Below are 27,858 nucleotides of genomic sequence, written 5' to 3' on the forward strand. Positions count from 1 at the left end.
TCTATACATGACAGCTCCCTATGGCCCTCACCTCGGACGCTTCTTTGATTCAAACACACAAGATCGTGCGCTTTTCGCATCTCAAAAAAACCCAACCAAGGTGGGTGGGTTTGCTTCTAAAGCCGTTCCAGTTCTAGCCACGCGTCATGGACATGTCTATTCGATCTCAAGTATAGTTGGTACACGCAATCTCGTCCAACGAGACGCGGCCTCCGCCTGCCGCCCGCGTAAGCCAATCGAAGGATCCGAGGTTCGGTGGAGAGAAGAATTCCAAGGCAGGATTCCTTCGATTGGCGTTCAAGTAGAAATTCGTTTCGCCCGTTCAAGTCGTGAATACCTTTCGAGGTATATGAAAAAGGTACGTCGAGGTTATTTCATAATCCATCAGGGCGTCAAGGGCGAGTGCCCGTAAAACAAAAGGAAAAAAAAATCGCTATATGCAGAGCCGGAGGCTTTGATAAATTCAAAACGCCGGCCCGTCGTATCCACTCGAACATATCTCGGTACAAGGCAAAAGTAGCTGAAATGCTCATCATACGCATCTTATGTTTCTTGGATATATCCAGCCTCGTTGTTTTTTGAAGCAATCCGCTGTAAACAAAGAAAGAAAGAAAAGTACAGAGCGTAGTCGAATCTTGTTCAGCAAAGAAGAAGAAAAGAAAACTTTAAGCGTCTGTCATTTCGAGGTCGCTGTCGTTGACTATGGAGACGGGGAACAGCTCTGAAGGACCCCAGTTTCCCTCGTAGACGATGGCGGGCGCATTGCGGTGCTCTGCCACCCACTGCATGCCTTCTAAAGCCAAGACTTCCTCGATGCGTGGCCGTTCTTCAGGCTCCTGCTGTGTCATCCACCGAACAATGGAATCAAGGGAGCTAGGGTGGAAGGCTTCAACCATGAAGTCGGGAGGCTGCTGAAGTTCCGATCGCTTAAAGGAGCCAAACAGGTTGCCAGAGCTGCGTGTTCTCTCGGTATGGAGATCGTCACTCGTCGCAGAGTCGGCAGGGTTACCAAGAGCATCTCGCTGGACATCGCTCGATGGCGTCCAAGTGAGGCTAGGTACTTCAGAGAGATCACCAGATCTGAGAGCAACCCAAGTAGGCCCGTTGTCAGGAAGCATCACATTGGCCGCCGTTTCCAAAGTCATGAGACCCAGGGAAAAGATATCGGCAGACTGATCGGCTTTGCCTTCCAACATTTCAGGGGCCATATACTCGCGATCTCCTTCGATATCTACCCGGACATCTTCAGAGACAGCCTGGGCCAATCCAAAGTCACCAATCTTGAGGACCCCCTCAAAGGTAATGAGAATATTTGCCGGTTTCATATCTAGATGCATAAATCCGGCTTCGTGAATCTCTTTCAATCCCTGTCGAGAAAAGAAAATGTCAGCGATCCGAGAATTAGACCCACCACAATTAGGGGATTGCGTCAACATACCAAGCAAAGATCCTGCAAGATCTTGTAGATGCGGAAATCATCCAACCGACCAACTTGTCCGATGTTGGCCAAAAATTTATCCAGGGTTCCCTCTTCGCAAAACTCTGTCTGAATGTAAAGGTGAAAGTTATGCTCCCAATCATCGATATATTGCACAACATGTTCAGCATGTGATAAAGCCTGTAGAATGCGAGCTTCGCGCAGCTTCGCGTCCCTGTCTTTGGGGCCATGGTACGGATGTTTGCTCTTTTTGACAGCAAAGACTTGGCTCTTGAAGGAATTCTTGGTGTGGCTGTCAATCGGGGTGAATGAAGAAGATACGGAAAAATCATTATGGTGATCCTGCTTGGTTACCCGGTACACGGTAGAAAACTCGCCCTTGCCAATCTGCTCAACCTTGTCAAACTTGGAGTGTAGGCTGGCATCGACATCCACGTTACTGGTACGGCCGTTGACTGGCGTGACGAAGATGCTCATAGACGATCGGAAGTCGCGGCCCGTGGTTGGTGTGACCGGTGGTGGCATGCTGGTTTCTCTCCGTCCGTCCCCAGCTCGGGAGATGGACAAGCGGCTGGCATCTATTGGCAGAAAGGTTTCCTGGGGGGTCTGAGGAGTGCGTCGTCCATCGGCAGGGCTCGCTGTGTCAACACACATCATCTTAGTACATACTCTGGTTCTGGATGACTTTAAAGATCCGCGACTAGGCTGCTGCGTCGTCGAAACTGGGGGCTCAGGATTGAGCGGCGGGGGCGCACTGAGCCCCCTCTGGGACCTTGCCCGTCCAAATGAAGATAAGGAAAGAGGGTCGGATGAAGATGTTTCGCTGTCCATGAGGGTAGATCGATTGGCTAGCAACTGTGCTCCTTCGACTTGGTCCCTTGGACTGGCGGGCTCTTCTGGGATCGACTTACAGCTAAGATCTCGTGGTCGTGGGGGTGTTGCCTTGACTGTTGACGACAAAAACGATCGGTTGGCACTTGGGCTTTCCTGAGGGCTTTCACTAAGGCTGCTCAGGCCACTGAAGCTTGGTGTTAGAAGGTTTTTGGTCGGAGTGGGAGGCGCATCGCCTTCAGCGGAGGTTGCAAAGTCGGCACCATCACCAAACAACTTGCGGTCGTCACCATCAACGCTAAGGATGCTTCCACGGCGGCTGGCGAGAGCACCACCGCGTTGGAAGATTGACAGGCCCTTGGAAGGGTTACCAACGGTATCAGGGGCACGACCCAGGACAGGGTTAAACGGGGTAGAGGGGACACCGCCAAATGATTTGCGATAGCTTGCTCTCTTCTTTCCAGAACTAGAGGGCGGCGGAAAGGTCGCGAATGGGTTGGTGTGTTTTTTGCACGGCGTGTCAGGTGGCGCCATTTTCTTGTCAGCCTCGTCCTCAGGGTTTCGGTTCACTTTGGAAATAAGGCCAGTGGAGCTGAATGCGCCGATCCATAGCTGGTGAGACTGATTTGGCGTTCCTATCGAGGCCCTGTGCTCGTTGAAAGATCGAGCAGAGGGGCGAGTAGCACCAGGGGGCAGAGATCTTGAAAAGGGATGCGGCTTGTGGGCGACCTTGGCAGGCGCATAGAGAGACTGCTCTTCAGTCAAACTGTTGCCAGATGTAGAGGTCGTCAGGGTCTTGGACAACGGGTGAGGTTGGTGATCTTTGCTTTCAGCTTTGGAAATGGTCGCGCTGGGCGCAAAGGGATTCTCGCGAACCGCTGTTGGGGGCACAAAAGAGTCAGTAGAAAGTCGCGGCCGGCGTCTAACAGGCGTTGAAAATTCACTGCCAGGCTGCGAAAGCTGTCGCTCACCAGACTGCTTCCCCCACGAAGTCTTTTCGCCGTAGCGTTGCTGCAGCGTTGATCTCCGGAGAGATGAAGATCGTTTTGGAATGCTTGATGCGGGAGAAGGAGATGCTAGGTGATCGCGGTGAAAGGCAGGTCCCGCCATGCCCGACAGCTCGTACTCAGGAAACGAATCTTCGTGTATATCAAAGGCGCCAGGCGGCGATGCGCTTGAACCAAATATGTTGAGATCCTCCGTCTGCACAGAGCTCATAATGCCATGCAAACTTCGTCGCTTGGCCACGGGGCTGCCTTTGGTTGACTGATCCAAGTTCATCGTTGCGTCGCTGCGCTTCAAAGCACCTGTTGTCGGAATCATGGGAGAGTCGCTCGTCGAATCCAAGGCTTTAAGAAATGAGAATTGCGAAGCTTCTGTAAGATCAAATTGCACACTTTGCCGAGTCGACCTGTCGATAATTTTGCGCAGTGTAGAGCGGCTGGGCGTATTGTTGATGTTGATGTGGTTGTTGTTGTTGTTATTGTTGTTTTCCTGTCCAGCAAATCTAGGTCTGGGAGAAGATGGCGGCGAGCGTGAGGAAGTAGAGTTCCCAGAGTCGGGAGTGGCGCTCAAGGCGCGTTTCAACGGGCTCTTTGGGGACGCTCGGGTTCGGGTGATGCGCGAAGCAGGCGCCGTTTTTGTGCTTTTGGCGGATCGGAGCGAGAGCTTAACGCCTGGCCGAAGGGGTGTCTGCGCAGGCGATAGGTGCGGGGCGCTGGCGAGGAATGACGAGCCGACAGCTGGCGGAGCTGACGAAGGGGGATTCAGCACCGGGCGTTGTTGGAGCGGAGTCGTAACAGGCCGTCGACTGGGAGACAGTGAACCATGCCGCGTGTTGCTTGAACCTTGAGAGTTTGTTCGTGCGAAAAGCTTTGTGGGGGATCGTGACATTGACCGTCGAAGGTTGCGAACAGAGGCTGGGTCCATATGATGAACGTGAGTGGGCGAGGGCAATGCCAAAGTGCCACCGCCACCGTTGGAAAAGGACATGGCACTGGAATGAAGGCAGTGCAAAACAATGCTCAGAAGTTTTCTTGCTAAGTGTTATGAGAAAACCGCGGACCAGAAACCACCAGGCTAGGGAATGTCGATGGTGCTGAAGGCGTGCGCAGCTTCGGATTAGTTAGTCTCCTCGTAAAGGTTTGATTATATATGAAGCGCGCTGTAGATATCTCCTTGGTTGGCGGTCTCTAGGATGGCCAGGGAAATCCGTGCATCACACCAAGAAATAAAATACACAAAGACACAAAAAGTAAATCGGTCTGCCGAGGAATCGAAGTCTGAGATGCTTGGGAAACAAAATCCAGTCGAGATGATGTGCGATGTGTGCAACGTAACAAGAGGTTGTAGTATAGAGAAACCGCACACGGATGGAAAACGTCCGGGAGGGCTATCCTGATTAAAAAGAGAGAGGGAGAGACAAGCCGTGAAGAAGCCCGAGCGGGTCGCAGCGAAGAATACCAAAAGAACGTCTTATCCAGTCCGCATGCTGAGATGGGCGGCAAGCAGGCGGGGCCGAGAGTCAGGAAGGCCCAATGAAGCCAAGTCGACAACTTAGAACAAGTGGATTGCTGGCCAGAGGCAGTCACAGCATGGCGTGGGCCGAGAGTGTACGAGTATAGAAGGGAAGGCAGAGAGAGAGAGAGAGAGAGAGAGAGAGAAGAGGTGCTCACGATGCGTATGTGCCCGGCGCACTCTCGCAGATATCGCCCGCCTGTGAAGATGGAATATGTAGATGTAGATGGCAGATGCACTTGCGTCGATGGTCGGGCTAGGAGGATCGCAGAGCCAATATTCGCAGGTCCAATATGTCTCCCCGGATGCCTTTCAAGCACCTCCCCCTTGTTGAATCGCCGCTCGTTGCTGTCGTCGTCGCCGGCTTCGTATCGTGGACAAGTGACTCGGCTAAGGTTTCGAAATTGACTTTGGCAGCGCCGCCGCAGTTTCCCTTGTGAGCAGCGTCGGGCTCGGCCACGGCTGTGACTCAATTGAGAGACAGAGTAAAACAAAAGGCACACGCAGGGAGAGAGTGAAAATCCAGGTCAAACGCCGGATGGTATGCAAAGGTGTTGGGGCCGAGCGTGCAAAGGGAGTTGGAAGTACGGAGTACGAGTACGAGAGTACTAGAGGTACATGTGCAGTATAATCACAAGCAACAGCCTGGTGGTACCTTCTGCGGTGTACTTGTGCTGTGGTGTGGGAGCAGAAGGCGCGACTGAGATGCTGCATTGTTTATCATCTTACCAAACGAGGCCTAGCGCAGCACGCGGGAACGCGTCTTCAACCAGCCAAAGTGGAACCCATTTGGCAACGACCCCTGTGTCCGCCCGGCAGAATTTTAGTTCTACTGTAGCTCAGTGCGCCACAACGCCCTTGCGACAATCCTTGCTATCGACGAGGAGAGTTTCCTCGTTGAAGCACATACAAGAGGTAACAATGTTGTATGGTTTTCACGACTATTGAAAAGTATTTTTTCATTACTGCTGCTGCTACTATTGCGAGAAAATAGCATACTGTATGTACCTGCGTTTGATTCCAGAAAGGATCAATTCAGCAGTGCCACAATTATGGCGTGTTCGATATACCTCTGTCCATTACAGCGGACCAACGGACAAGACATTGCATTTCTCGGCCTGCCCATCATCACCCACGGGTCCTTATCAATCTTTTGCACAGCCTGGTCACAAGCAAGTGTGACGACAGTTTACAAAGAATAGTACGGGGTACATACAGGGTTTTAACATTGCCACCAATAGCCCATGCATGATGCCATCAATGAGGGGGGAACTGGAACTCTACATACGAAACATACAAACCACAACTCGGCGCATCGATTCCTACAGCACAACTTACGACATTCTGAGGCTCCAACCCCAACCCAGGAGGGGCACGGGTCTCGCTGACAGTAACGTAACGGGTCCAGGAACGGCGCCTTGGCCTTGGGAGGGCCCGTTGGCGCTTCTTCCTACGCCAAACCAGGCTATGACATCGAGGATCAAGGTGACATGGTCATGGATCGGAAGGGCAGTGGCAAAGATTGGCCCAACCGTCTGTTCCTCCCTGCATGTTTCGGGTTTCATGGTTTACTACCTTTTTTTTTTTCTTTCCCTTGCCTTTGCCACTTGTTCCCCAGACGCCAGGGTTCATGCAGCATGCGGGTAGCACGCGTCAATGCACCTCAGACAAGCTCATCAGGGCAAAAAGTATCAAGAATGAATGGCCAATGGTCTGTGAGAAGCCGCCGGCTCAGCCTCTGCTCCCAGTTTTTCCAACTAACGGCGTCATTGCCGGTGCGGTGGGCGATGACTCGCTCATCGGTCAAAACAAACAAAAACAAGGCTATTGTTCACTTGCAGCCTTGAAAGTTTGCGATTCTTTGCCACTGTTTTGATATCTTTCCACGACGCGTTTTAGAGGGTCAAAACAGCCAGCCATTTTTAAACTTGGGTAACCCTTGTTCAAATGCGCTCCATACTACATACAAATCCAAAAAGCGCCCCTATATTTTGGGTATTCTCTCCGCCATGGATGAATCTAAAGTGGTGGCATTACTCTAGCCCGTTTACACATTCACATCCCTATCTTGCCTATGTACCTGTATTCTTCCAGGCTGTCAGCTTTGAAGGACGATGGCCCCCTTTTTTCCTAGTCTCCATGGTCATTTCGCTTCCCGGCTCGCCATTCCGGGCCCGTACCCCATGTCATGCGGTGCACCCTTCATCCTCAACCTGCTTTCCCCAATACCTCTACTCAGCTTCTTTCACCACCGCCTGCGAGTCATGGCCTGGAATGTTCCCGTATTCAATTATTAATAGCTTTGTTAGGCTTTGGGTTCTATCGCCGTCTTCACATCTCTAGGCAGCCAAAAGATGTGCTCCGTACTGTAGCATCGTAGCAAGGCACCGGAATAGCCTTCAAATGCGCGACCAGGGAGTGGAGTAGCCGGAGTAGCTGGTCCATGACAACTGGTCTCTCCCTTCCCAGACGTGGAAACTTTGAAAGGATCCGAGCTGTTCTCGTACAGCACGGACAGAGTAGGTCGTCAGCGTTGCATCGAGTTGCGGGAGCGCGGTCTTACACCGTTCGAAGTGAGACTTGCCAGACAAGGTCTTATGTCCACTGAGGCTGCAAGGCAGAATCACGAGCACCCTGTTTGGTCCAGAACAACTGAATGAGAGTCCAATCGAGCTTGATAAGACGGATATTTAGCTTTCTTGCTTCAGAAAAATTACTTTCATTCATATCTCGATCCTTTAATTGTACACTACGGCTCCTGATGATGAGATACATTAGACGATCGATCGTGGGGTTTGCAAGCTCTGTGACATTTTGTGGAGCCGCCTGCAGGTACCAGGCAACGGGCATTGGCTGTATGTACCTGTAACCTTGAAGCTTGAAGTTTACCCTACAGCAATGAGGAAAAAATAAGATATGCGAACGTTTTGCAAGTCGGCGCTACACTATTGGATGGGAAATTGATAGAAACTCTATGGCGCAAGATAGTTTCATTCACTGACATCTAAAAGTGAATGCTGGGCATTGTATATCAATAGAGTGGTTGCGGGTAGTCGATCATGAATGCCCCCAACTTAACACAACACATATAAACTGTGAAGTCGATAATTTACATCTCGAGGTGCCAAGAGAATGTGGGAAAAACAACATGAAAAGTGAACCAATTCTCCTACTGCAGGTTAAAATCATCAACCAAGGCCAACTCATACGTCATGATAAATATATCGCTCTTTTACTCCATATTGGGTGAGCATCCAAGAGTCTCTGGGATGCTGGATGCTTTGAGCCACTTCCCGTGTCAATCAGGGCTCTTGCTCTGCAGCTGGTCCATTGATCCGAAACGTGGTATGGGGTAAAACAGCGATCAAACAGCCGATTAAATTACATCGATCTAGGTACCAATTCAAACCGGTAATCTGGACAAGGGCATCTGCACGTCATGATGAAGTTTGGGGATTAACTGAAGAACAAATACGTCATGAATACTAGAGTACCTAATAGGAGGAATGCACAGCTGCTGTCAGCCATAATCACAGTGATTTGTTGGTCTACATGTGCAAATTCGATCCAGAAGAACGCTCCATGCCTCATATGCCGCGCTGTATATGTGCACAAATCAATACAGTTCCATCTTCTCCAGGTGAATCAGGCCGTTCGGAGGCTGTTTCTCATATTAGCAATTGCCACCTCCATAATGTCATCTGCTCACTCACCGGAATGAATTGACGTAGCTTGACGCCCGCCTGTCTAAACACTTCCGCCGTCTCAGTGTCCATGCTGTATCCATGGGCATACACCACCTCTGCGATGCCGACCTGGCAGATCTTGATGCTACACGTCAAGCACGGACACGTATCGCAGTACAGCACGGAGCCCTCCCGGATACGCTCCCTCCCGGCCTCCAGAAGCGCATTCTCCTCGGCGTGTATGCACAAACACGTGGCCAGTCCGACACCAGAGCTGCTCCCCTCGTTGCATCGAGGACAGCCACCCTCTGCGCAGTTTCGCAAGCCGCGGGGGGTGCCGTTGTACCCCGTGCTGATGACTCGCCGTTCTCGCCCGACCAGGACGCAGCCTACACGGCGTTTCATGCAATTCGACCGATGCGCGGCCAGAGATGCCAGAGCCATAAAGTACGTGTCCCAGCCCGGCCTCATGCGGTCGGGGTTGGGGATGTCGAGTTTCCCCAGAGTCGCATAGAGATGAGCCAGCGACGATGAGGTGTTGAGCAGCCTGACGGTGGCCCGCGATATGAGCGGCTGCAGGCCAGTGTGAGGGTCGTACAGATGCAAGTCATTCTGGGCGACAAACTCCTCAAGGGAGATGGCAGATTGACCCGGCTGCTTGGAGCGCTGCTGGAAACGACGCCAACGCACGGTGAGCGGAGCGTCGATGGAGATGAGCAGGAAGAATGGCCGCCGGACAAAGACATCGAGCACCTTCTCCGTGGGGATGTCCGTCGTCACAAAGCGGCTGCGCCATCGCCGAGTTACAAAGTCCAAGAGGTCCTCAGCCGTGGCAAAGACATACGACGACGAGGTCTCAGTACCATTAACCACGGCGGTTACCCCAGCACCGGCCGCACTGCCGCTGTCAGGGGACGAAGATGTCTTGCCCGCAGCGTCCTGGTCTGAGACGGACGCAGGGGCTTGCAGGTAGAGGTGCTTGAAGCCGTGATGCTCAACCAGATACTGGGCCACAGTCTTTTTGCCCGAGCAGATGCCTGGTCAGTTGAGGTCAGCCCGCTATATCTCAATTAAAGAAGGCTTTGTCTCTGCGCATGCGGATCACATGAACGTACTGCCACATATGCCGACGAGCATCTTGGCCTCTTCTGTAGCCCTGAGAATTCGCTAGCTGGTGATTTAGATTTAGCAGCATCGAGTCCCTCCGCAAAAGAATTTCAGATCGCGTCTGGGCATCAATCCGCATTGGTAAGTGGGGCGATGTGGAGGAAGCATTCAATTCAATGGACCTTAACAGTAGCTGCTCCAAAAGAGCTGTAATATTAGGCGCTGAGATTTGCTCCATCCACACAAATTCGGAATTGGCAACATTACTCCGTACATGGTACCGATAAACACAGCCATCGGCACGAGTTTAATTTTACAACACGGAAGACGAGATGGATGGCCGTATCTAACAAACCCGTCTCACATCCATCATCTTATATATCCAGATGGAAGAGAGAAAAAAAAGAAAAAAAGAACTGCCCCCACACAGATTTGAACTATGGACCTTTGCATTACGAGTGCAACGCTCTACCCCTGAGCTATAAGGGCGCTCGATGAAATGGAGCCAATGTCAAAGGCTTTATAAACCCTAGAGCAACTACATACGACAGAAGATGGCCTATGCCGCAGTCGATTGTAAAACTCTTTCCTGGTGGCGGGGTGCTTAGACGCAAGTCATCGTCATTGCACCTCTTTAAACATATTTCAACACATTTTTTTTCTGCCTAATAAAATCACCATATAAACGGGAGAAAATGCAACTCAAGGCAATTCAGAAGCTGGAGCTGCCGGCTGCGGCGGACATGCACGTTCATTTGCGCCAGGGCGAGATGATGGACGTCGTGGTGCCGACGGTTGAGCAAGGAGGAGTTGATACGGCCTTTGTGTATGTTGATTCTCCCTGTCATTCACCCGGAAATGAGAGTTGTTAGGCGTAGCTGACATGAGATATATATATGAATAGCATGCCAAATCTTGTATGTGATTGTAGTCGCTTTGATTTTAATAGAACATTGACTCACCCGTTTTCTGACGGAATTTCCTCACTCACAACATATCATCTCATTGCATGGGCTGACAGATTCATAGGTGCCCCCCTTGACAACCGTGGACCAAGTATGTTGCCATGCATGACTTGCAACCACCTCTGCAGATGGCTAATTCTCATCGAGGTTCTCGAATACCAAGGCAAGCTCCGTGCTGCCGCGCCCAATGTCCATTTCCTCATGTCCCTCTACGTAAGTTGCATCTACATATCCGAGTGTATATACGTGGACAAGCACCTAAGAAAGACCTAGCTTCACCCATCGGTTACACCAGAGACTATTGAAAAGGCAGCAGAGGCGGGCATCACAGGCGTCAAGCTGTATCCTCAGGGTAGGTTATTTACACTGTTACGACTCAAGATGCAGGGCACTAATTCAACCCAGGAGCGACCACCAACTCTGAGCATGGAGTGGCCAACATCGAGGCATTCTATGACACTTTTGCCAGCATGGAGAAGCATGATACTGTGCTCAACCTGCACGGAGAGGTCCTCGAAGCCTTTGCTCCAGAAGGCACAACACTAGAAGAGGCCTTCCTCCCCACTCTCAAGCAGCTCCATGAGAGATTCCCAAACCTGCGCATCGTGGTATGTATAACTCCACCGGAAGTCCCTTCTCATTTTGATGAGATGCTAATAGCTGTAAAACATCACAGCTGGAGCACTGCACTACGGCTGCGGCGGTGGAGGCAGTCAAGGCCTGCGGACCCAACGTTGGAGGTATTACTTGACCCCCTTGGTACCATTTCCCCCTTTCCCAAAGATTCCTGCTGATTGCACTTACAACTCAGCGACGATTACGGCCCATCACCTCTACCTGACAGAGGCTGATGCCTGCTGCGACCCTTTTGCATTCTGCAAGCCCATCCCCAAGAAGCCCACTGACAGGGACGCTCTGCTCAAGGCTGTCGTCAGCGGCAACCCCAAATTCTTCTTGTGAGTTATTCCACCACGCTTGCGCTTCCTTATGTCTATTGGTCGCCATTGTGCGATCTGGCTAACGTGCTTCTTCACAGTGGAAGTGACAGCGCCCCCCATCCGCTTACTTCCAAGACTACGGCTGCCCAGGGCAAGGCGCCGGCTGGTGTCTTTACACAGCCTTACGTTGCCCAGCTCGTGCTCCTGGCACTGGAAGAAGGTATTGAGCGCGGTGTCATCAGCGAAGAGGATGTAACCCAAGAGAAGCTCGAGGGATTTCTCAGCAAGTTCGGAAGACGCTTCTACAAGTTGTCCGAAACCTCTGGGAACAAGATCGTTTTGGAGAGGAAGGGAGAGAAGATACAAGCTAGCGTCAAGAGTGAGAGCGGAGCTGTAGAAGTTGGCATCTCGAGAGCAGGCACCGAAGTCTTCAGCCTGACGTGGGTAAAGGCGGCATGAAACATTTAGCACGTTTGGCTTTGTTGTGTGGATAGGGGTTCGTTTCCGCTTCGTGCAAATGAGGTGTTTGAAACTCGGCTGCCCCGGAACGGTCTGAGTCCGAGATACATGGCATCGCGGGAACTAGGGATTAAACTCTTGACGGCGGTTAGATCCGAGACGGCTCATGTTCCGGAGTGGCGTGATGGATATATATCTACCTATGCAAGGATGAGGGACATTAGGCGACGTGCGAGGGTAAATAGAAGATGTGTTGACGTTATGCTCAACTCCGAACATCTATGGAACATACAACCCAGATGATTCAGGACAAGGCATAGTATTGATAAAGGTCCATAACATATTGGTACCTGTGATCAGCTCACTCAATCGTTGTCGTGTTTTTTATTTTATTTTATTTTACAATAGCTAAGCAAGGTGAAACGAGCATATATTGACTAGGCCATTCTCCGCGGATGTATCCACGGGTGAATGGACGTGTGCAAATACCACGGAGTCAACCAACAGCAAACCTCGAGGTTGGAGCATCCGTTTGCTGGATCCGCAACGAGACAAAACATCTACAAATGGGTTCCGTCATATAAAGGTGTGTGTCTTGCTTAGTTGACTTGCACACGCAACCTGTTTCCGATTCTCTAGACTAAGAACGGATTATCCTCCACGGGGCGAAGCAGTATGAGGTATGGATAACCGGCCGGTAGGCTATGATGACGCTATTCGGATTCAAGCTGGCAACTCCGAACAAGTCTTTGGTGGAAAAAATGAATTCCTCCACTCTTGTTCGCAACTGCATACAAGTACGAGTCAATTACTCGTAACCTTGGCCCAACGTTCAATCACATCCCATTCATTGCCAAAAGCCCCGGAATTTCCAATCCACACAGGCGGCCCTTGTCGAGCCCACGCTTAAGGCTAACCGCTCGCATTAATATGATCAGAGCGGGCGCAGCTTTGCTTTAGTTCTTCATCACGAGCCCGCGAAAAATTGCCAATGGAATAGAACCCTGCCAATGGAACCTATTTCCGAGTCTCCACTCCCCAGCAGTTCGTGCAAGCCATACCATCAAAGACGTCGTGACTGGTCATTTTCGAGTTATTCATTTCCCGTTGTTTTATATAAGTTTGATATCATAAGCACCAAGTGACAAGCGTTGCATTAGGGGAAGCGACTCGAGTGAGCTGAATGAAAAGTCCAACGGCGAGTCTCGGAGAAGAGAGTGGGGAGTGGAGAGCTGGAGCGGGATTGATTGACAGGTTATCTAAAGGTCAATAGAGATTATAAATATAAAGATGGTCTTGGTAGCTCCTCGCCTTGTGATGCAATTCGTGTCGAGGGAGGAAAGCCTGTTTGTTGTTCGGTGCCGTTGGATATTCGCTCGTGTTCGCTGCTCTACACCAGGTTTGTAACGACTGGAGCAACGATGGAGTCGCTCAGTGTGGCTCTGGTTTCATTAGCTAGCGTCGTGTTAGTGCTGCGACAGACAGATGCGACAGTTCCTCTGGCAGCATCACTTGGAGTTTTGGTGTATGTTGTAGGAACGGTCGTGTGCAAGGTCGGAAAGGCGTTGATATACCCGTTCTACATCTCTAGATTGCGACACTTGCCCGGGCCAAAGGTATGGCAAATTGTATAAGCCTGGTGGCAGGCGGTCGTCAGAAAGCACAAGCGCAAGAAGAAAGATTAAAAAGAAGAGAAGAGAGCTAATAGCCGTCAATGTCAATGTAGGATAACCAGTTCCTCGTCGGCCAGGGCATCCGCCTGCTCAAAGCCGCCGGTCCCAACGACTTATATCTCGAGTGGGTGCGCAAATGGCCCGACGCGCCCTTCATCCGCCACCTCAGCTTTGGCAACTCGGAAGTTCTCTTGGTCAACAGCCTGGAAGCAGCCCGCGAAGTTCTCCAGACACACGCGTATGCGTTTGTCAAGCCCAGTTTCTTCGTGAAGCTGGTGGGGGAGATTGTGGGAATTGGCATCTTGTTCAGCGTGGGCGACCAGCATAGGCAGCTGCGACGAATCACGGCTGGTGAGCCGACCATGTTGTCGAGGAGATGCTTGGAAGCTCTCTGTGTTTGAGTTGATGCTGATATGAAGCTGGTTCACAGGACCCCTTTCGAAGCCGAGCGTGCGGAAGATGCTCCCCATATTCAAGGACAAGGCCAGAGAGCTGTCTGTCGAATTCGATGCGGCGATTGGACAGGATAAAAAGGGAGTGGTTGAGGTCGAAGCCCTTTTCAACCGAACAGCCTTCAAAGTCATCAGCACCGCCCTCCTCAGCAGGGACATCAGCGAGTTTCGATCCAAGTCATCGCCCCTCAGCTTCGAGGAGTGTTACAAAGCCATTCTCATCCCGCCGCTGCTGGGGAAGCTCATCACGTTTCTAAACCCATTTATTCCGCTGCGGTGGCTCCCGATCGAAGCGAATCGAGCCTTTATCCGGGCCAATAGTGCTCTGAGGGCGATGCTCACTGAGCTGGTACAAGAGCGTGTGCAGCAGGTCCAGCAAGACAAGAAGAGCGGCCAAAGCGATGCAAAGGCTGATACCAAGGACTTTTTGACTAAGCTGATTGAGGCGAATCTGGCTGAAAAAAATGGTGTCTCTGACCAGATGTTGGTAGACCTTGTAAGCGGTTCCCCCGTCGATGTGGTATGTGGCCAATTCCGGCACTGACTCGTCCAATCTAGATTATCCAAAGCGTTTCTGCTGGCCATGAGACCACAGCTGGCGCCCTCACTTGGACTGTGTACGCGCTCATCAAATACCCGAACATGCAGAAGCGGCTGCGCGAAGAAATCCTCTCTGCCCAGAAGAAACAGCCCGACCTGGATGCCGCAGCCATCGACGGTCTCCCGTACCTCAACAACATCATCAGCGAAAGCCTGCGCGTCTACTCACCAAGCCTCATGGCGCCATGGGAAGCCGGCGAAGACGTCGTCATTGCGGGCGTCCCCATCCCAAAGGGCACCACCGTCACGACGATTCCCGCCATGGTTCACCTCAACCCGGCCATCTGGGGCGCCGACGTTGACGTTTTCAACCCGGATCGATGGGACTCGACGACGGGACCGGCGGCCAACCCTTTTGCCAGCGAGTCGTTTATCAATGGCCCGAGAACGTGTCCCGGTAGAGCACTTGCGTTGCTGGAGATCAAGACGGTGCTGGTGGAGATGATGAGCAACTTTTCGCTCGAGGCTGTTGATGTGGATGTGCAGTTTGAGCATCCGACTTTGACATTGAAGCCAAAGGGGGGATTGCATGTTCGAGTGCAGAGGCTATAAGGATGATAGATTGATACCTGTATATAGTATACCTCATGATAGTGTTTTTGGAGTTGGCAGCTATATGCTGAGTAGGGACTGAATTACCCACGATCTTCATGCTACATGTATCTAGTTATATCGTATAAACCGCCCCCATGCTTGTGCTCGTACAAAATACAGAGTGCTCCGTAGCCGTGATATTAACTGCCGGCGAGTTCCTCTTTAGGCTGTGATGCAACTCGCATGGAATTCAGAAAGCCGGCTTTGCGCTGGATTTAACCAGCCACAAGGATTAGGGCAGTATAACAGCATCCAGGCGGGTTAAAATGGAGTGCTGACTCCAATCTTCTCCAGACGCCGTATTCCGCCCTCTGGATGATGATAGCGGAGCCAGGTGGCTTTGGGATGCTGCCAAGAGCCGTTTCCCACATGCAGTTATTACATCAGAAATATGTCCCCTTTCCATGAAATGGCATCGCATGGCGTAGTATTATCATGCCGCATCGTATTCAGAAGTTTTATAAATCTAGATTGAATGTTGTGAGAGGCTGCCACAACACTGGAGTTTTGAAACCTCGTATTCCGTTGTGCAAGTCTAACTCACAACCATTCAGAGTTGACAACTTGAACCCTTGGTCAACTCAATCAACACCATCACCAAACCAAACTAGAAAGACTCAAAACAGTCGGTCAGCGCCGCGTCTAGCTTCTCCCGCTATGGGGCCGACGCGCCCTTTTTCGTCCTCCGCCCTTCTCCAATTGGCCTGTCTCCGCGTCAGCAGCACCGAGATTCGAACAAAATGCAACTCTATAATAAGGGGGAAACCAAGGAAATCCAGCAAGCGAACCGGTCCGGCACCTAAATGAAGCATACATACGCCTCAACTTGCTTGTGCTAGTAAAGTCCAATAGTAGTACGGAAACTAGTTTGATAATTAATCATCTCCCTCTTCTCTCTCTCTCTTAACCCCAGGCGTCCATCTCACAAACTGGTTGTTTTGTCTCCCCGCCTGTCAGTGACTCCATTCGCCCATTTCTCGCCCTTCTCCACGATCCATCACCCTCCGGATGTCTTCGAGCCGCCAACCACAGCCAAGACGCAGCTCGGGCCGCACGCTGTTAGCCTGCGAGCCTTGCCGCAAGAGGAAATCAAAGGTATGGCCCACGTTCAATCTCGTCCTTTCCGGGGGCCAGGATTCGATGAAGACGTGCATATTGTGTACGAGTATGGGGTTAGCCCAGTGTAAATGGGCAATGGGCAAATGCCTGTTCTGTCGTCTGTCCTGGGTTTGTATGGACGGGAAAACTTGACTGGCGGAATCTCGTCCGGCCCCATCACGGCCTTTAGAATCCTCTCCGAGCCCCATCACGGACGTGACAGTCCGCGCGGCTTCTACTGGGGGGCCGACATGACTAGACCAACGCAGATTGAGTTCCCCTGACAGATTCCAGAGTAGATGCTGATGCTCTTTATTTGTAGTGCGATGGCGAGAAGCCACAGTGTGGCTCCTGTCGGTCCCATGATCTGGCCTGTCACTACGAGCCAGCTCGAACTACACGGCGGTACGGGCTCTTGTTCTCCCATCTACCTTGTATCTTAGACTCAGCATGAGACTACACGTATGTATCTGTAACAAGAACCGCTTGCTAAGTCGTCGACGTCTTTCTCCAGGCAAAAGTACTGGGACCGCGACTATGTCCAGGCCCTCGAAGACCAGGTCCGGCTGCTGTCCGCGTCTCTGGAGCAGTCCAAGGAACCCGGCTCGTCTCAGTCCGCTTCCCCGGCCAGCCAGCCGTCCCCCTCGGACCCAAAACAACTCCCGTACGGCCCGAAAATGCTCAAGGCCCTGCACGACTTCGGGTCCGTCAAGTGGGCCGACGTCACCGGCCGGGACGGGCTCCCGATGCTCGCCGGGCCGGGCCGCTTCTCCTTCTACTCCAACACCCTGCTGCCGACGTTTGAGGACGGCACCAAGCCCTCGCCTCCTCCCAAGGAGGTCATGTCGAAGGAGACGTTTCTGCTGGAGATTGCCTCCAACTTGAGCTTGAAGCAGCATCTCAAGGCGCACTTCCTCGACAACCTCAACCCTTACTACAAGTTTATCGACCCTATCTGGCTCAACTTCTCCGACTTGTTCCCCCACAATGATACGGCGTTGCAGTTTCTGTACAGCGCCCTTTTTGCGGCTGCCGCGTACTCATCGCCTGTGGCTACCAGAGAAACCGCCGACGCCTTCATGGCATATGCCGAGGGCCTGGTGCAGCAGTGTTATCTGGAGCACTTGTGTCTCCCTGTGTTGCAGGGCCTGATGATCATTGCTTGGCAAAAACATGTGATGCTAGATGCCGCCAAGGGCCACCTATATCACTGTAAGTAATGAGATTAATCGGTTCGTTGTTGATCATGGGCTGAACGGGAGTCTCTATCCTGTAGACATGGCCATTGGGCTATCTAACCATCTGAAAATCCGAGATCTGCCGGCCCAGGAGCGGACTGTCAACGATGTGGCCACCATCAGGACCTTTTGGTCCCTATTTTTCCTTGACCGGTTTGCTCGCCCATCTCAGTATACTTGAAGAAGCTGATGTGAACTAACCCCTTTCTCTTTTTATATATTCAGGATATCTACCCCGAAGTTGGGTGCCCCTCCAGCGATTCCTTGGGACCCTGACAACATCACGCCGTATATCGACACGGTGTCGCCGGAATTGGTCGACGTGACATCCCTCTCTTTTGACCACCACTGCCAGCTATATAATATCCAGCAGCGGTATATCGACGTCATGTAAGTACCAATCTCTTTCCAACTAAGATCTGTTACTAGATTCTGACGATCCACGAATGACAGGTACGCCCCCAACTTCCAACAGCGCCCAGCCGCGGAAAAGCAAGCCGTCTTCGCCAAAGCAAACAACGAGATGCTAGCCCTGCGGAAGAAGATCGACAGGCGCCTCTACATCAGCCGCAACGTAAAGCCCGACAGAGTCCAAGTCGTCTTCTGGATCACATATCACTCCATCTTGATCAACCTCTACCGGCCGATTCTCAACCCCAAAGACCCCGGCATGGCTCACAACATCCCCACGGTCCTTCGGTCCTCAACGGCCTCGGCCATGGCAATCACTCGACTGCTCAAGAGCCTGCAGGCGTCCGACGAAATCAAGTATCTTCCCCCGTTCATCATCTACCACGTCTTTCGCGCCGCGTTGGTACACGGCCTTAACCTCATCGCCGCCGAAGAAGCCGGTGGCCAGCGGATGTCGTCGGGAAACTTTTGGTCTTGTTTCCGCGTGCTTGGGGAGCTGAGTGGTATCTGGAAGGAGCTTTCTGAGGGCACGATGCCGTTTGTGCTTATGGCTACGAGGGGCTGGGGATTCCAGGAAGAGGTGGGCGGGACAGAGGATGAGGATGAGGATGAGGATGATTATGAGGCGGGGATAACGGACCTTCTTGGTGAGCTTGAGGGAGAAGTAGTGTAGTATATGTGATTGTTCGGGGAGGAGTTGTTCAATGGCGTTGGCGGAAATGTTGTACAAAAGCGTCAGTCTCAAAGAGTATGTAAAAGGTGAGCGTGTTAATATATTAATAAGATCAAAAACTGTGCACAACAGGCATATTTGTGTATATATCTCAATGTACACCTATCGACTCAAGCATAGAAATAACATTATTTCATCAGAGTGACGACACACGACTCCCAAGCAAACATCCCATATCTCACCCCCATTTAGTCGGACGTGCAAGTCACGAAGCCAACTGCAGCAGGTGGGTGAACCGGCACAGTCGTCGGTTTGCGGATCGAGACAGCCCCGAGGCTCTTGTTAGTAGGAGCCTGGAAAGAGCACGAAGTGAGGATGTAGCGGCGGCCATCAAAGGGGGGCGCGACGAAGACGTCGGTGACGGTACCGCCAGAAGCTATCGAGAACTGCGTTAGTCTTTCACTGTCTTTTGTCGATAAAGAGTACAATAGGGTTACGTACACAACTTCTGGGTTCCGTTGTTAATCTTCACACTGATTGGCTTGGTGTAGGTGCCGTTGGAGTATGTATAAGCAATCTGAGCGGTGCTCTTGTCGTGAAACTGGTGAGCCGGTGAAGCGGCAGCAAGGCCGGTAAGGGCGGCAGCGATGAAAGCAGAGAAATGCATCTTGATGGTGTAACTTTTATATGATAGAAAAAGTATACGTATGTACGAGAATTGTGTCTAAGGAGCGCGAGACGTTTAGAAAAGATTGATGTCTGTTGAACGAGAGAAACCGCTCCCTCTCCCCCCCTTTTAAGCAAAATCATTTCCACAATACCCATCTTATAGCCTTTCCATCCGTTGCTTCTGCCTCCATTTATGATGCCCATCTTTGCCAATTCTTGCCATGGTGGAGCAGGGAGTGATGGACCGTATCAAATCCCGCTCTCACCTAGCGTTACACGCACCTATTCATCGCAATTATAACCTCTGCTGTTGTCCAGGCCGGCAGTGGCAGAGATCAACATTAAGGGACCACGCAGAGCTATCTCAAAGTCTGACAGGTCGGTGTTGTCAAGGGACGGGGGCCTGAAGATCATTGCCCAGCTCGGAACGGTCGTTCGTTAGCTGGCAAGGGGCTGACAAGGCCATGAGGTTATCTCGTTGCCAAGATTTGTGAAGCAGGACTATTTTCTTCCACCTATTTGATCGCTTTATACCTACTCGAGTTGTTATTTCGAGGGTTGCTATTTAATATCTGATAACGCAGACACTTCAAAGCGTTTTTTTTTTTTTTTGGCAACTCCTAATGTTTCTTTTAGTCTGTGCAAGCCATGCGAATATTCTGGGGCCATTCGTTTGAGGTTGTAGTGATCGACAACAATTGCGGAGCGACACTCGGTGGAAATATTTCTCTGTGCTCCGTGCTTGATATCCAGGCATATGACGCGGCATCGCCGACGAATGCAGACCGATAAACATGACTTGTTTTGTGGAATAAATCGAGTCATGTCAGATTCTCGTGCTTTTCGAATACTAGTACCCAGTTTGTACTATGCCTTGGTATGCAACTCCTTTGCACGGCCATCGCATGATAAAGCAGCATCCGTCAATTAATTATTCTTATTACTTATGTCTGAGACGCGTCTGAGGTAATGTTCTCTTGCAGAACTTGATCGACGTAAGCATCATTCCGAGATCTGCGCAAGATGCCGAGAGTGGCAGGTCGCAAAGAGTCTGAGAAGCTGTTGTGAGATCGACAAGTCGTGAGAGATCGTCAGCATTGCGTCTTATCCACTGTAGCGGATTGACAACGTGGTAATTTCGTATCAGCAGTCGATGTTAGTATAATCAAAAGCTTGGCCTGGCATGACATGAGCCTTGATGATGATCACAGGCTGCCTCTGCAAATGCAGTACAAGTAGGTCGTGATGGCTTAGGTCTATCCGACATAGTATAGAACATTATTACCCCATCTTCTAGCTTGAAGAGATGCGAGTAATGTTCACGTTATCAAACTCTGCCTCTATCCCGAATACCCTCACGCCATCCATTCCGCTGTTATACACATCATCTGTGACGCTGATGACAGCGTGCCGCTCGCCTTTGAGCTCCACATGTAGTGAGCTGCCATCTGCCGTCACCCGGAGTCGATGTTGCTCTGCCGGCTCAATACCAACCTCTTCTCTTCCCAGAACTATAACCCCAGTTGCATCTGTTCGGCCGAGGATCAGGGAGCCTGATGTGCTGACGACTGCATAGTAACCTTTGAAAGAGTCATCGTCACTAGACGGACCCGACACTCGGAAGAAAAGGCCTGCATAGCCCACACAGTTGCCGGTGCCCTTTTTGGAGATTTTCACGTCGGCTTCATATACAAAGTTGGAAAAATTGGTGTTGAGCAAGGCCAGGCCACCTGATGAAGCGTTCCCTCGCAAAACATTTGTTTCAGCATCCCAGTCACCTCCATGAGTTTCCCAGCCGATCATGTTGCCGTCCTCAAAGTTGTCATGGACCAGCATCTTGACCGGTTCAATAGTGCCGTCATCATTAAAGTAGAGCCGGTCATATGCCAAGTGTCGGTCGTTTCCGTCAGTTGACCCCAATGGATGCCGATGGTACAGCATGTAATAGATGTCCGCATCAGGAACTTGAATCACGGCGTTGTGGCCGGAGCCTGTTGCCACGGCTTCATCCTGTTGCAATATCTTGACGATGCGGTCAAATGGCCCAAGTGGTGAGCTGCTCATGCCGTAAGAAACCGCATAGTCAGGCCCTCCCCAGCCACCTTCGCTCCAGAAGAGGTAGTAGATGCCGTTACGCTTGAGCATCTGCGGCCCCTCAACGTAGTTCTCTGGAGTAATCTCCTTGAAGGTGGTGCCATCGTCAAAGGTGCCCAGGCTAATCATGTCGTCGTTTAGCTTGGCGACGTTGGCGTGAGAGTGTCCGCCGTAATAGATGTAGGCTTGCCCATCGTCGTCAATGAAGACGTCTTGGTCGATTGGCTGTGCGCCGTTATGATATGCGCCAATGAGTGGACGGCCAAGGGGATCTTGATACGGACCCTCTGGCTTCTCTGCCACGCCCACGCCGATGCCGCCCAGCTCCGAGTCTGAGTGGATATCATTGGCGCCGAAATAGAGATAATACGTGCCGTTGCGATAGACTGGCGCCGGGGCCCAAACAGCGCGATGTGCCCAGGCGAAGTCGTCAGCAGTCAGGATCGTCGAGTGCTTCGTCCAGTGAACCAAGTCCGGAGATGAGAAGGCATCGAGGTACGTCTGTTCATCGTACGGCCGCGACGCCGTCGGATACACCCAGAACTCGCCATTGTAGAACTGAGTGTCTGGATCAGCATACCAACCGTCGACAAACGGATTTCCCGCTTCAGACGTGGCAAAGTCGGGCGTCCTGGATGCAGCAGCCAGGCAAGAGGAAGAAGACCAAAGGGTCACCAGCAGTGCTTGAACCGACCGAGGCTGCATCTTGAGATGGTGAACAAGTCAAGTCAGCTCTCGCATCATTCACTTGGTTTCTGCTCTGTGATTTTGGATTGTTTGAAAGTCGAACCTCGTTTGCCATTCGAGTGTTGAACAAGGCATCAAATGATGATCATGCGGCACAGCTCAAGTGATCCTTCACCGTAACGGTACTAAATTCTAGCGCTGCGACAGTACAGCCATCAGGTACCGAGGTACAAGCGCCAATCTCACATCATGTGGATTTTCAACGCCAACAGACAGCTGTCGTTTATTTGAATCAAGTACATGGAGCAAGATTGAGGGAATCTCCGAGGTGGCCGATTGTATGCCTGTACAGGTAAGTTGTAAGGCTCACAAGCCATCTAACTTCTACTCTACAGGATGATGTTCATAGAGAACAAGGTCCACAGATTGATAAGATCAAACGCCCGCTCTTATCAGCTCATCTCACAACCCTCAAAACAAACTCACCAGTCAGTCAATATTCCAAACAGCCCTTCTTGACCAATCAATCATCTGCTCGAATCCTCAAATCGGTATCGCGCGCCACCATGACAAGACGGTATTTCGGCACGGCTTCTCCAGCCGAAAAGTCCACTTTACGGGGACAACTCCATCAATAGTCCCAGCACAGCCGCTGCCCGACAGCATCTTCGGACCACCAGTCTGGCCGCTGTGGAGAAGAATTGGTGTACTTTTGCTGTTTTTTTTCTTTGCTGGACGTCCCGGAATCGAGTTTTGATCTCCGAATGGAGATGCCGATGATGTCAATCTCGACTGAGTAATATATACCTATCGTAAGTCGCGGCTGCTGCGGAAGGGATTGTTGAAACGGCACCTGGCGTGACAATTTTGAGAAAGAGAAATATCGGAGAAGAGAAGTAACTGTAGACGAAGAATAGGTCCAAGCGTATTCAGAAGCCTCAGCTTTGTAGAGATGAAGGTGTTTTCGTCTGTATACTGCGGCCTAGATACAACAGACCGCGATAATCGTCCCACTGCTCCATTAAAGGCTTCAGACAAATAAATAGCGCCGTTATCAATTAATCGTAGCAGAAATCGGCTCAACTTTGGGAATGCCAAGTGAACGGCTCCCCAAATCGACCGCTAGGGCTGATCGTGGGTCTCAGCCGGCTTCAGATTCGGAACAACAACGCCGACATCCACGGAACGCCAACTGCTCGTATATAATCAGATGCCTCTGTCTTCTCATCTAATCTTATCTGATCTGATCATCCTCAATGGTCAGCCAGCTTCTCCGTCATCTTCATGCCCGCCATGGAGACCAAGGCGCCGGAAGCCACCGAGGCCGGCGAGATTGGATTTCAGAGCAGGAGATCCAGCATCTCCGAGGACAAACGGCCATCCGGTATGCATTCCGTGGTATACTTGAGCTTCGATGAGCTGACTGAGTTATTCTCCATCAGAGGAATCAAAGACACCGACAGAAGAAGTCCTTTACGCCGCCGGGGTTGGACACCGAACGGATGATCCGTCTCTGCCTTGCCTCACTTTGCGCATGTGGGTGATTGGCATTGGATTCTGTCTTATCGGCAGCGGCGTCAACACGCTATACACATTTCGGCTTCCATCAGTCACTCTCTCCCAGTCTGCGATCCAGTTCCTAGCATATCCTCTGGGAAAAGCCTGCGAGTTCATCATCCCAGACTGGGGCTTGACTGTTTTTGGAGTTCGCCACAGCCTGAATCCCGGGCCCTTCAACTACAAGGCATGTAGACAGTATTTTCAATCCTCCAGGGGGCAAAATCTAATCTGAGTTGTACGAGTCAGGAAAATATCCTCATCTACATACTGGCCAACTTGAGCTACCTCACCCGTCTAAGCGCCGACGTATTGACCGAGCAGCGAGTATTCTATGGCGCCAACACTGGCTGGGGCTTCGAAATTACTATAACGCTGGCCACTATTCTCTATGGTTTCTCCCTAGCCGGCTTTGGTAGATCACTTGTTGTCGAACCAAAGACTTTAGTATGGCCCGGGGTACTGGCCAACACTGCGCTGAACGCTGCTCTGCATCCAGTAGGAAAGGAAGATGAAACCGAGTATGCGATCCATGCCTATGAAGAAATAATTCTTGGCTAACTTTCATCAGGGCTAAATGGAGGTCTTCGCGGTACAAGTTCTTCTTGATTGCTTTCACGGTGGCCTTTGTATGGTACTGGTTCCCAGACTTCATCTTTCCAGCGCTGGGGTATTTTACCTGGGTCTGTTGGATAGCACCTCGCAATCCAGTGGTCAACCAAATATTTGGCATGAAGAGCGGTATTGGGCTTTTGCCATTCACATTTGACTGTAAGTACCGCGTCTCTGACAAGTATTCCAAGCTCACATTGTAACAGGGGCGGAAATCGCATACATTGGAAGCCCTTTGGTGGTACCGACCTGGGCCATTCTCAATACCCTTGCATCAGTCGTCTTTTGGATCTACATCGTCACGCCAGCAATTTACTACTCAAACACTTGGCTGTCGGCATATCTTCCCATTCAAAGCAATTCGATTTACGACAACACGGGAAGCGCATACAACGTTTCCCGAGTCATCAACAAGAGACAAGGATTCGTCTTTGAGCCGGAAAAGTACGAAGAATACTCACATGTAAGAGTGGCCTGCTGTTAGCTCTAATTTAATTGCTAACAATCATTAGATTTATCTTCCAGTCACTTACGCCCTCAACGCGTTTGGTCTATGTTTCGCCTGCATCTCATCACTGTTTGTCTGGATGTTTCTCGAGAAGCGCCATGAAATCGCCCAAGCATTCCGAGAATCCCAGCTTCCTGCTCTCTTTGGACGCAAAACAGATGCCAGACCAGATTTACAACCGCAGTACAATGATGTTCCTATGTGGTGGTACGGAGCCTCTTTTCTCGTGTCTTTGGGACTTGGCATTTTTGCCTGCGAGTTTTATCCTGTGCAGTTACGCTGGTATGGGGTCATCTTTGCCATGTTTGTATCTGCAGTCTTTTATCTTCCTGTAAGTTCATTTGCATTCCGTGTTAATCCAACATAGATGTATGCGCTAATACGACTTTGGATCAGCTGGCTTGGGTTTATGCTACGACCAACATGAAAGTCCAGATTGACATCTTCTGTCGGTTGGTTGCTGGCTACATCTGGGAAGGCAAAGTCCTGGCCAACATCTGGTTCTTTGACTTGGGCTACATCTCTGGCATCAAGGCTCTCGCATTTGCCCAGGATCTGAAGCTAGGAATATACTCCAATGTGAGTAGAGTACCGGACATGGAAGCTCTGCTAGAAGCAAAACTAACTGAACGCAGATCCCACCCAGGTACCTATTCATTGTCCAGATTGTTGGCTTGATCATGGGGACATTGGGACAAGTCTCGGTTCTGAACTGGGCACTGGGCCATGTCCCAGACATCTGTTCGCTAACCGCAAAGAACGGATTCACATGCCCCTATTCTCGCACCCACTTCAACACCAGCATGGTCTGGGGCGCTCTCGGGCCTCGCCGGTTCTTCGCTGACGGTACTTTATACCAAAACCTCTTGTGGTTCTTCTTGATTGGAGCCACTCTACCAGTCATAGTGCATGCCCTGAAGAAAAAATGGCCCGAGCAGCGATGGTTAGAAAAGATTCACATTCCACTGTTTCTTGGTGGGCTGAATTACATCCCCCCAGCCTCTGGGACAAATTACGGCAGTTGGGTCATCGTTGGCCTGATATTTGGCTTGTGGATCAAGAAGAAGAGCAGAGGCTGGTGGCGTCGATACAACTTCGTGCTCAGCTCGGCCCTGGATTGCGCAACAGCCATTGCAGGCATCATCATCTTCTTCGCCATCTTCTATACTGGAGCGGCCGACAAGTTCTCTTGGTGGGGAACCACGGTACATGAGGTAAGTTTTACCATGAGTTTGCCGAATACGAGCAGCAGCTAATCAGATCTTCTCTAGAATACTTGTGACTGGAAGAGCTGTACATATAAGACGGTCCAGAAGGGGCAGACGTTTGGGCCATAGTGATATGAGCTGATAGATAAAAGCGAAGCATTAAAGTCATTAGAGGTATATAGACAAAATTAAACAGCAACTGATTGACTTTACGGATGAAGAATGCATGTAGAAGTGACAACCATTCAGTCCGCTGTAACAACCAGGATTAAATTTTGTACCCCTCGCGAATGAGACACAGCGCCAGCAACAAACATACCCCTCTTGTTTCTGAAATGAATAATTAAATCACTAAAATTACAACAATACTCAGTAAATACGAGATATTGAATCAATTCCTAACCCAGGAACATATTTCAACGTACATCTTCTCAACAGCAGTTTCAACACACGGAGGCGGTACCGGGAAAGAGAGAAATATAACAACGACCCCATTTCCCGAACATCAGCCGCCCCAGCCAATCACAGCCGCCCATTTTGCAAGCAGCATTGGCTCCAGCCATGGGAACTCCGATATATGCCATTTCAAAGCTCAAAACCTCACCAGGAAACAAGCAAAAAGCCTCCCCCCCTCCGGAACCACACAATGGCGAGCAAAATCACGCCCTTCCTCCTCCGCTCCGGCGTCCGCTGCGCATCGCGCGTCGCCCGTCCTCAAGCCCGCGCCTTTTCCATCACAGCCAGCCGGCCCAGCGACACCCTCCAAGTGGTAAAGTCTCGCCCTCCCCCAAAAACCTCAATCGCTGTGTCGCTGCAGCCTCGCCCATCGCAATTGCGCTGCGTAACCACCCCTCGAAAGAGAGAGAAAGAGCCGGATCGCCCATTGAGACAGACACAAGACGTTCCAAGAAGTTCGCTGACCTCGGATCGATCTCCCAGCACCGAAACACAGCCGACAACAACCCCGACCTGCCGTTCAAGTTCAACGCCCAGAATGAGAAGCTCATCGCCGAGATCCTCAAGCGCTACCCTGCTCAGTACAAAAAGGCCGCCGTCATGCCCCTGCTCGACCTCGGTCAACGCCAGCACGGCTTCACCAGCATCAGCGTCATGAACGAGGTCGCCCGCCTGCTCGAGATGCCCCCCATGCGAGTCTACGAGGTCGCCTCCTTCTACACCATGTACAACCGCACCCCCGTGGGCAAGTTCTTTGTCCAGGCCTGCACAACGGTACGCATTCCTTGATTGCTCACTCCTACGACTCCGTTTTCCAATCTTCCCCATTGGCGGCTTTGGGGAATCACATCACATGTCACAGCTACAATTAGGAGGGGTAGCATCATATCATTACATCCCCCCGAAAAAAACACCAGATATCAGAAAGAAAAAAAAAACTTGCAGCTAACCCCCTGCCACACCAGACCCCCTGCCAGCTCGGCGGCTGTGGCTCCGACGCCATCGTCAAGGCCATCACCAACCACCTCGGCATCAAGCAGGGCGAGACCACAAACGACGGCCTCTTCACCTTCATCGAAGTCGAGTGCCTCGGCGCCTGCGTCAACGCCCCCATGATCCAGATCAACGACGACTACTACGAGGACCTCACCCCCGAGACCACCGTCAAGCTGCTCGACGCCCTCAAGGCCTCCGCCGCCTCCGTCGGCGGCTTCGCCAAAGCCCCAGTCGCCGGGCCCCTCACCGGAAGGAAGTCGTGCGAGAACAGCGCGGGATTGACGAACCTGACAGCAGAGCCGTGGGGCGCGGAGAAGACGAGATCCGATTTGTAAATTTACTATGGAAGGGATGGAAATGAAATGCAGGGGAGGAAGGGAGAGGACGGCGT

The 27,858-nt window shown here is 51.3% G+C and overlaps 8 protein-coding genes across 8 annotated transcripts; 4 read left to right on the forward strand and 4 right to left on the reverse strand.

The window, feature by feature from the left end:
• Window positions 1–665: 665 nt before the first annotated feature.
• Window positions 666–4,198, reverse strand: Triagg1_7068 (uncharacterized protein; the record flags this gene model as incomplete). Its single annotated transcript, XM_062901763.1, has 2 exons — window positions 666–1,367; window positions 1,439–4,198. The coding sequence occupies 2 exons, from the start codon at window positions 4,196–4,198 to the stop codon at window positions 666–668; spliced, it is 3,462 nt and encodes a 1,153-aa protein (XP_062753890.1).
• Window positions 4,199–8,402: 4,204 nt separating this feature from the next.
• Window positions 8,403–9,609, reverse strand: Triagg1_7069 (uncharacterized protein; the record flags this gene model as incomplete). Its single annotated transcript, XM_062901764.1, has 3 exons — window positions 8,403–8,447; window positions 8,500–9,509; window positions 9,588–9,609. 3 exons carry the CDS (start codon window positions 9,607–9,609, stop codon window positions 8,403–8,405), a joined length of 1,077 nt encoding a protein of 358 aa, XP_062753891.1.
• Window positions 9,610–10,274: 665 nt separating this feature from the next.
• Window positions 10,275–11,941, forward strand: Triagg1_7070 (uncharacterized protein; the record flags this gene model as incomplete). The annotated part of the gene is made up of 7 exons (XM_062901765.1): window positions 10,275–10,405; window positions 10,673–10,757; window positions 10,818–10,896; window positions 10,950–11,152; window positions 11,221–11,284; window positions 11,356–11,500; window positions 11,581–11,941. 7 exons carry the CDS (start codon window positions 10,275–10,277, stop codon window positions 11,939–11,941), a joined length of 1,068 nt encoding a protein of 355 aa, XP_062753892.1.
• Window positions 11,942–13,362: 1,421 nt separating this feature from the next.
• Triagg1_7071 (uncharacterized protein) lies at window positions 13,363–15,218 on the forward strand (the record flags this gene model as incomplete). Its single annotated transcript, XM_062901766.1, has 4 exons — window positions 13,363–13,557; window positions 13,668–13,965; window positions 14,045–14,586; window positions 14,625–15,218. The coding sequence occupies 4 exons, from the start codon at window positions 13,363–13,365 to the stop codon at window positions 15,216–15,218; spliced, it is 1,629 nt and encodes a 542-aa protein (XP_062753893.1).
• A 1,502-nt stretch (window positions 15,219–16,720) lies between these two features.
• Triagg1_7072 (uncharacterized protein) lies at window positions 16,721–18,680 on the forward strand (the record flags this gene model as incomplete). The annotated part of the gene is made up of 5 exons (XM_062901767.1): window positions 16,721–16,763; window positions 16,839–17,570; window positions 17,635–17,767; window positions 17,822–17,986; window positions 18,050–18,680. 5 exons carry the CDS (start codon window positions 16,721–16,723, stop codon window positions 18,678–18,680), a joined length of 1,704 nt encoding a protein of 567 aa, XP_062753894.1.
• Window positions 18,681–18,928: 248 nt separating this feature from the next.
• On the reverse strand, window positions 18,929–19,347 carry Triagg1_7073 (uncharacterized protein; the record flags this gene model as incomplete). The annotated part of the gene is made up of 2 exons (XM_062901768.1): window positions 18,929–19,116; window positions 19,182–19,347. 2 exons carry the CDS (start codon window positions 19,345–19,347, stop codon window positions 18,929–18,931), a joined length of 354 nt encoding a protein of 117 aa, XP_062753895.1.
• A 1,295-nt stretch (window positions 19,348–20,642) lies between these two features.
• Triagg1_7074 (CAZyme family GH43 and CBM66) lies at window positions 20,643–22,148 on the reverse strand (the record flags this gene model as incomplete). Its single annotated transcript, XM_062901769.1, has 1 exon — window positions 20,643–22,148. The coding sequence occupies one exon, from the start codon at window positions 22,146–22,148 to the stop codon at window positions 20,643–20,645; it is 1,506 nt and encodes a 501-aa protein (XP_062753896.1).
• Window positions 22,149–23,423: 1,275 nt separating this feature from the next.
• On the forward strand, window positions 23,424–27,802 carry Triagg1_7075 (uncharacterized protein; the record flags this gene model as incomplete). Its single annotated transcript, XM_062901770.1, has 10 exons — window positions 23,424–23,514; window positions 23,573–23,885; window positions 23,933–24,208; window positions 24,259–24,458; window positions 24,506–24,762; window positions 24,812–25,138; window positions 25,204–25,386; window positions 25,443–26,021; window positions 26,544–27,245; window positions 27,437–27,802. The coding sequence occupies 10 exons, from the start codon at window positions 23,424–23,426 to the stop codon at window positions 27,800–27,802; spliced, it is 3,294 nt and encodes a 1,097-aa protein (XP_062753897.1).
• Window positions 27,803–27,858: the final 56 nt, after the last annotated feature.

Source organism: Trichoderma aggressivum (genome assembly GCF_033847375.1).
Source record: "Trichoderma aggressivum f. europaeum strain CBS 100526 chromosome Unknown scaffold_030, whole genome shotgun sequence".
Classification (NCBI taxonomy): Eukaryota; Fungi; Ascomycota; class Sordariomycetes; order Hypocreales; family Hypocreaceae; genus Trichoderma; species Trichoderma aggressivum.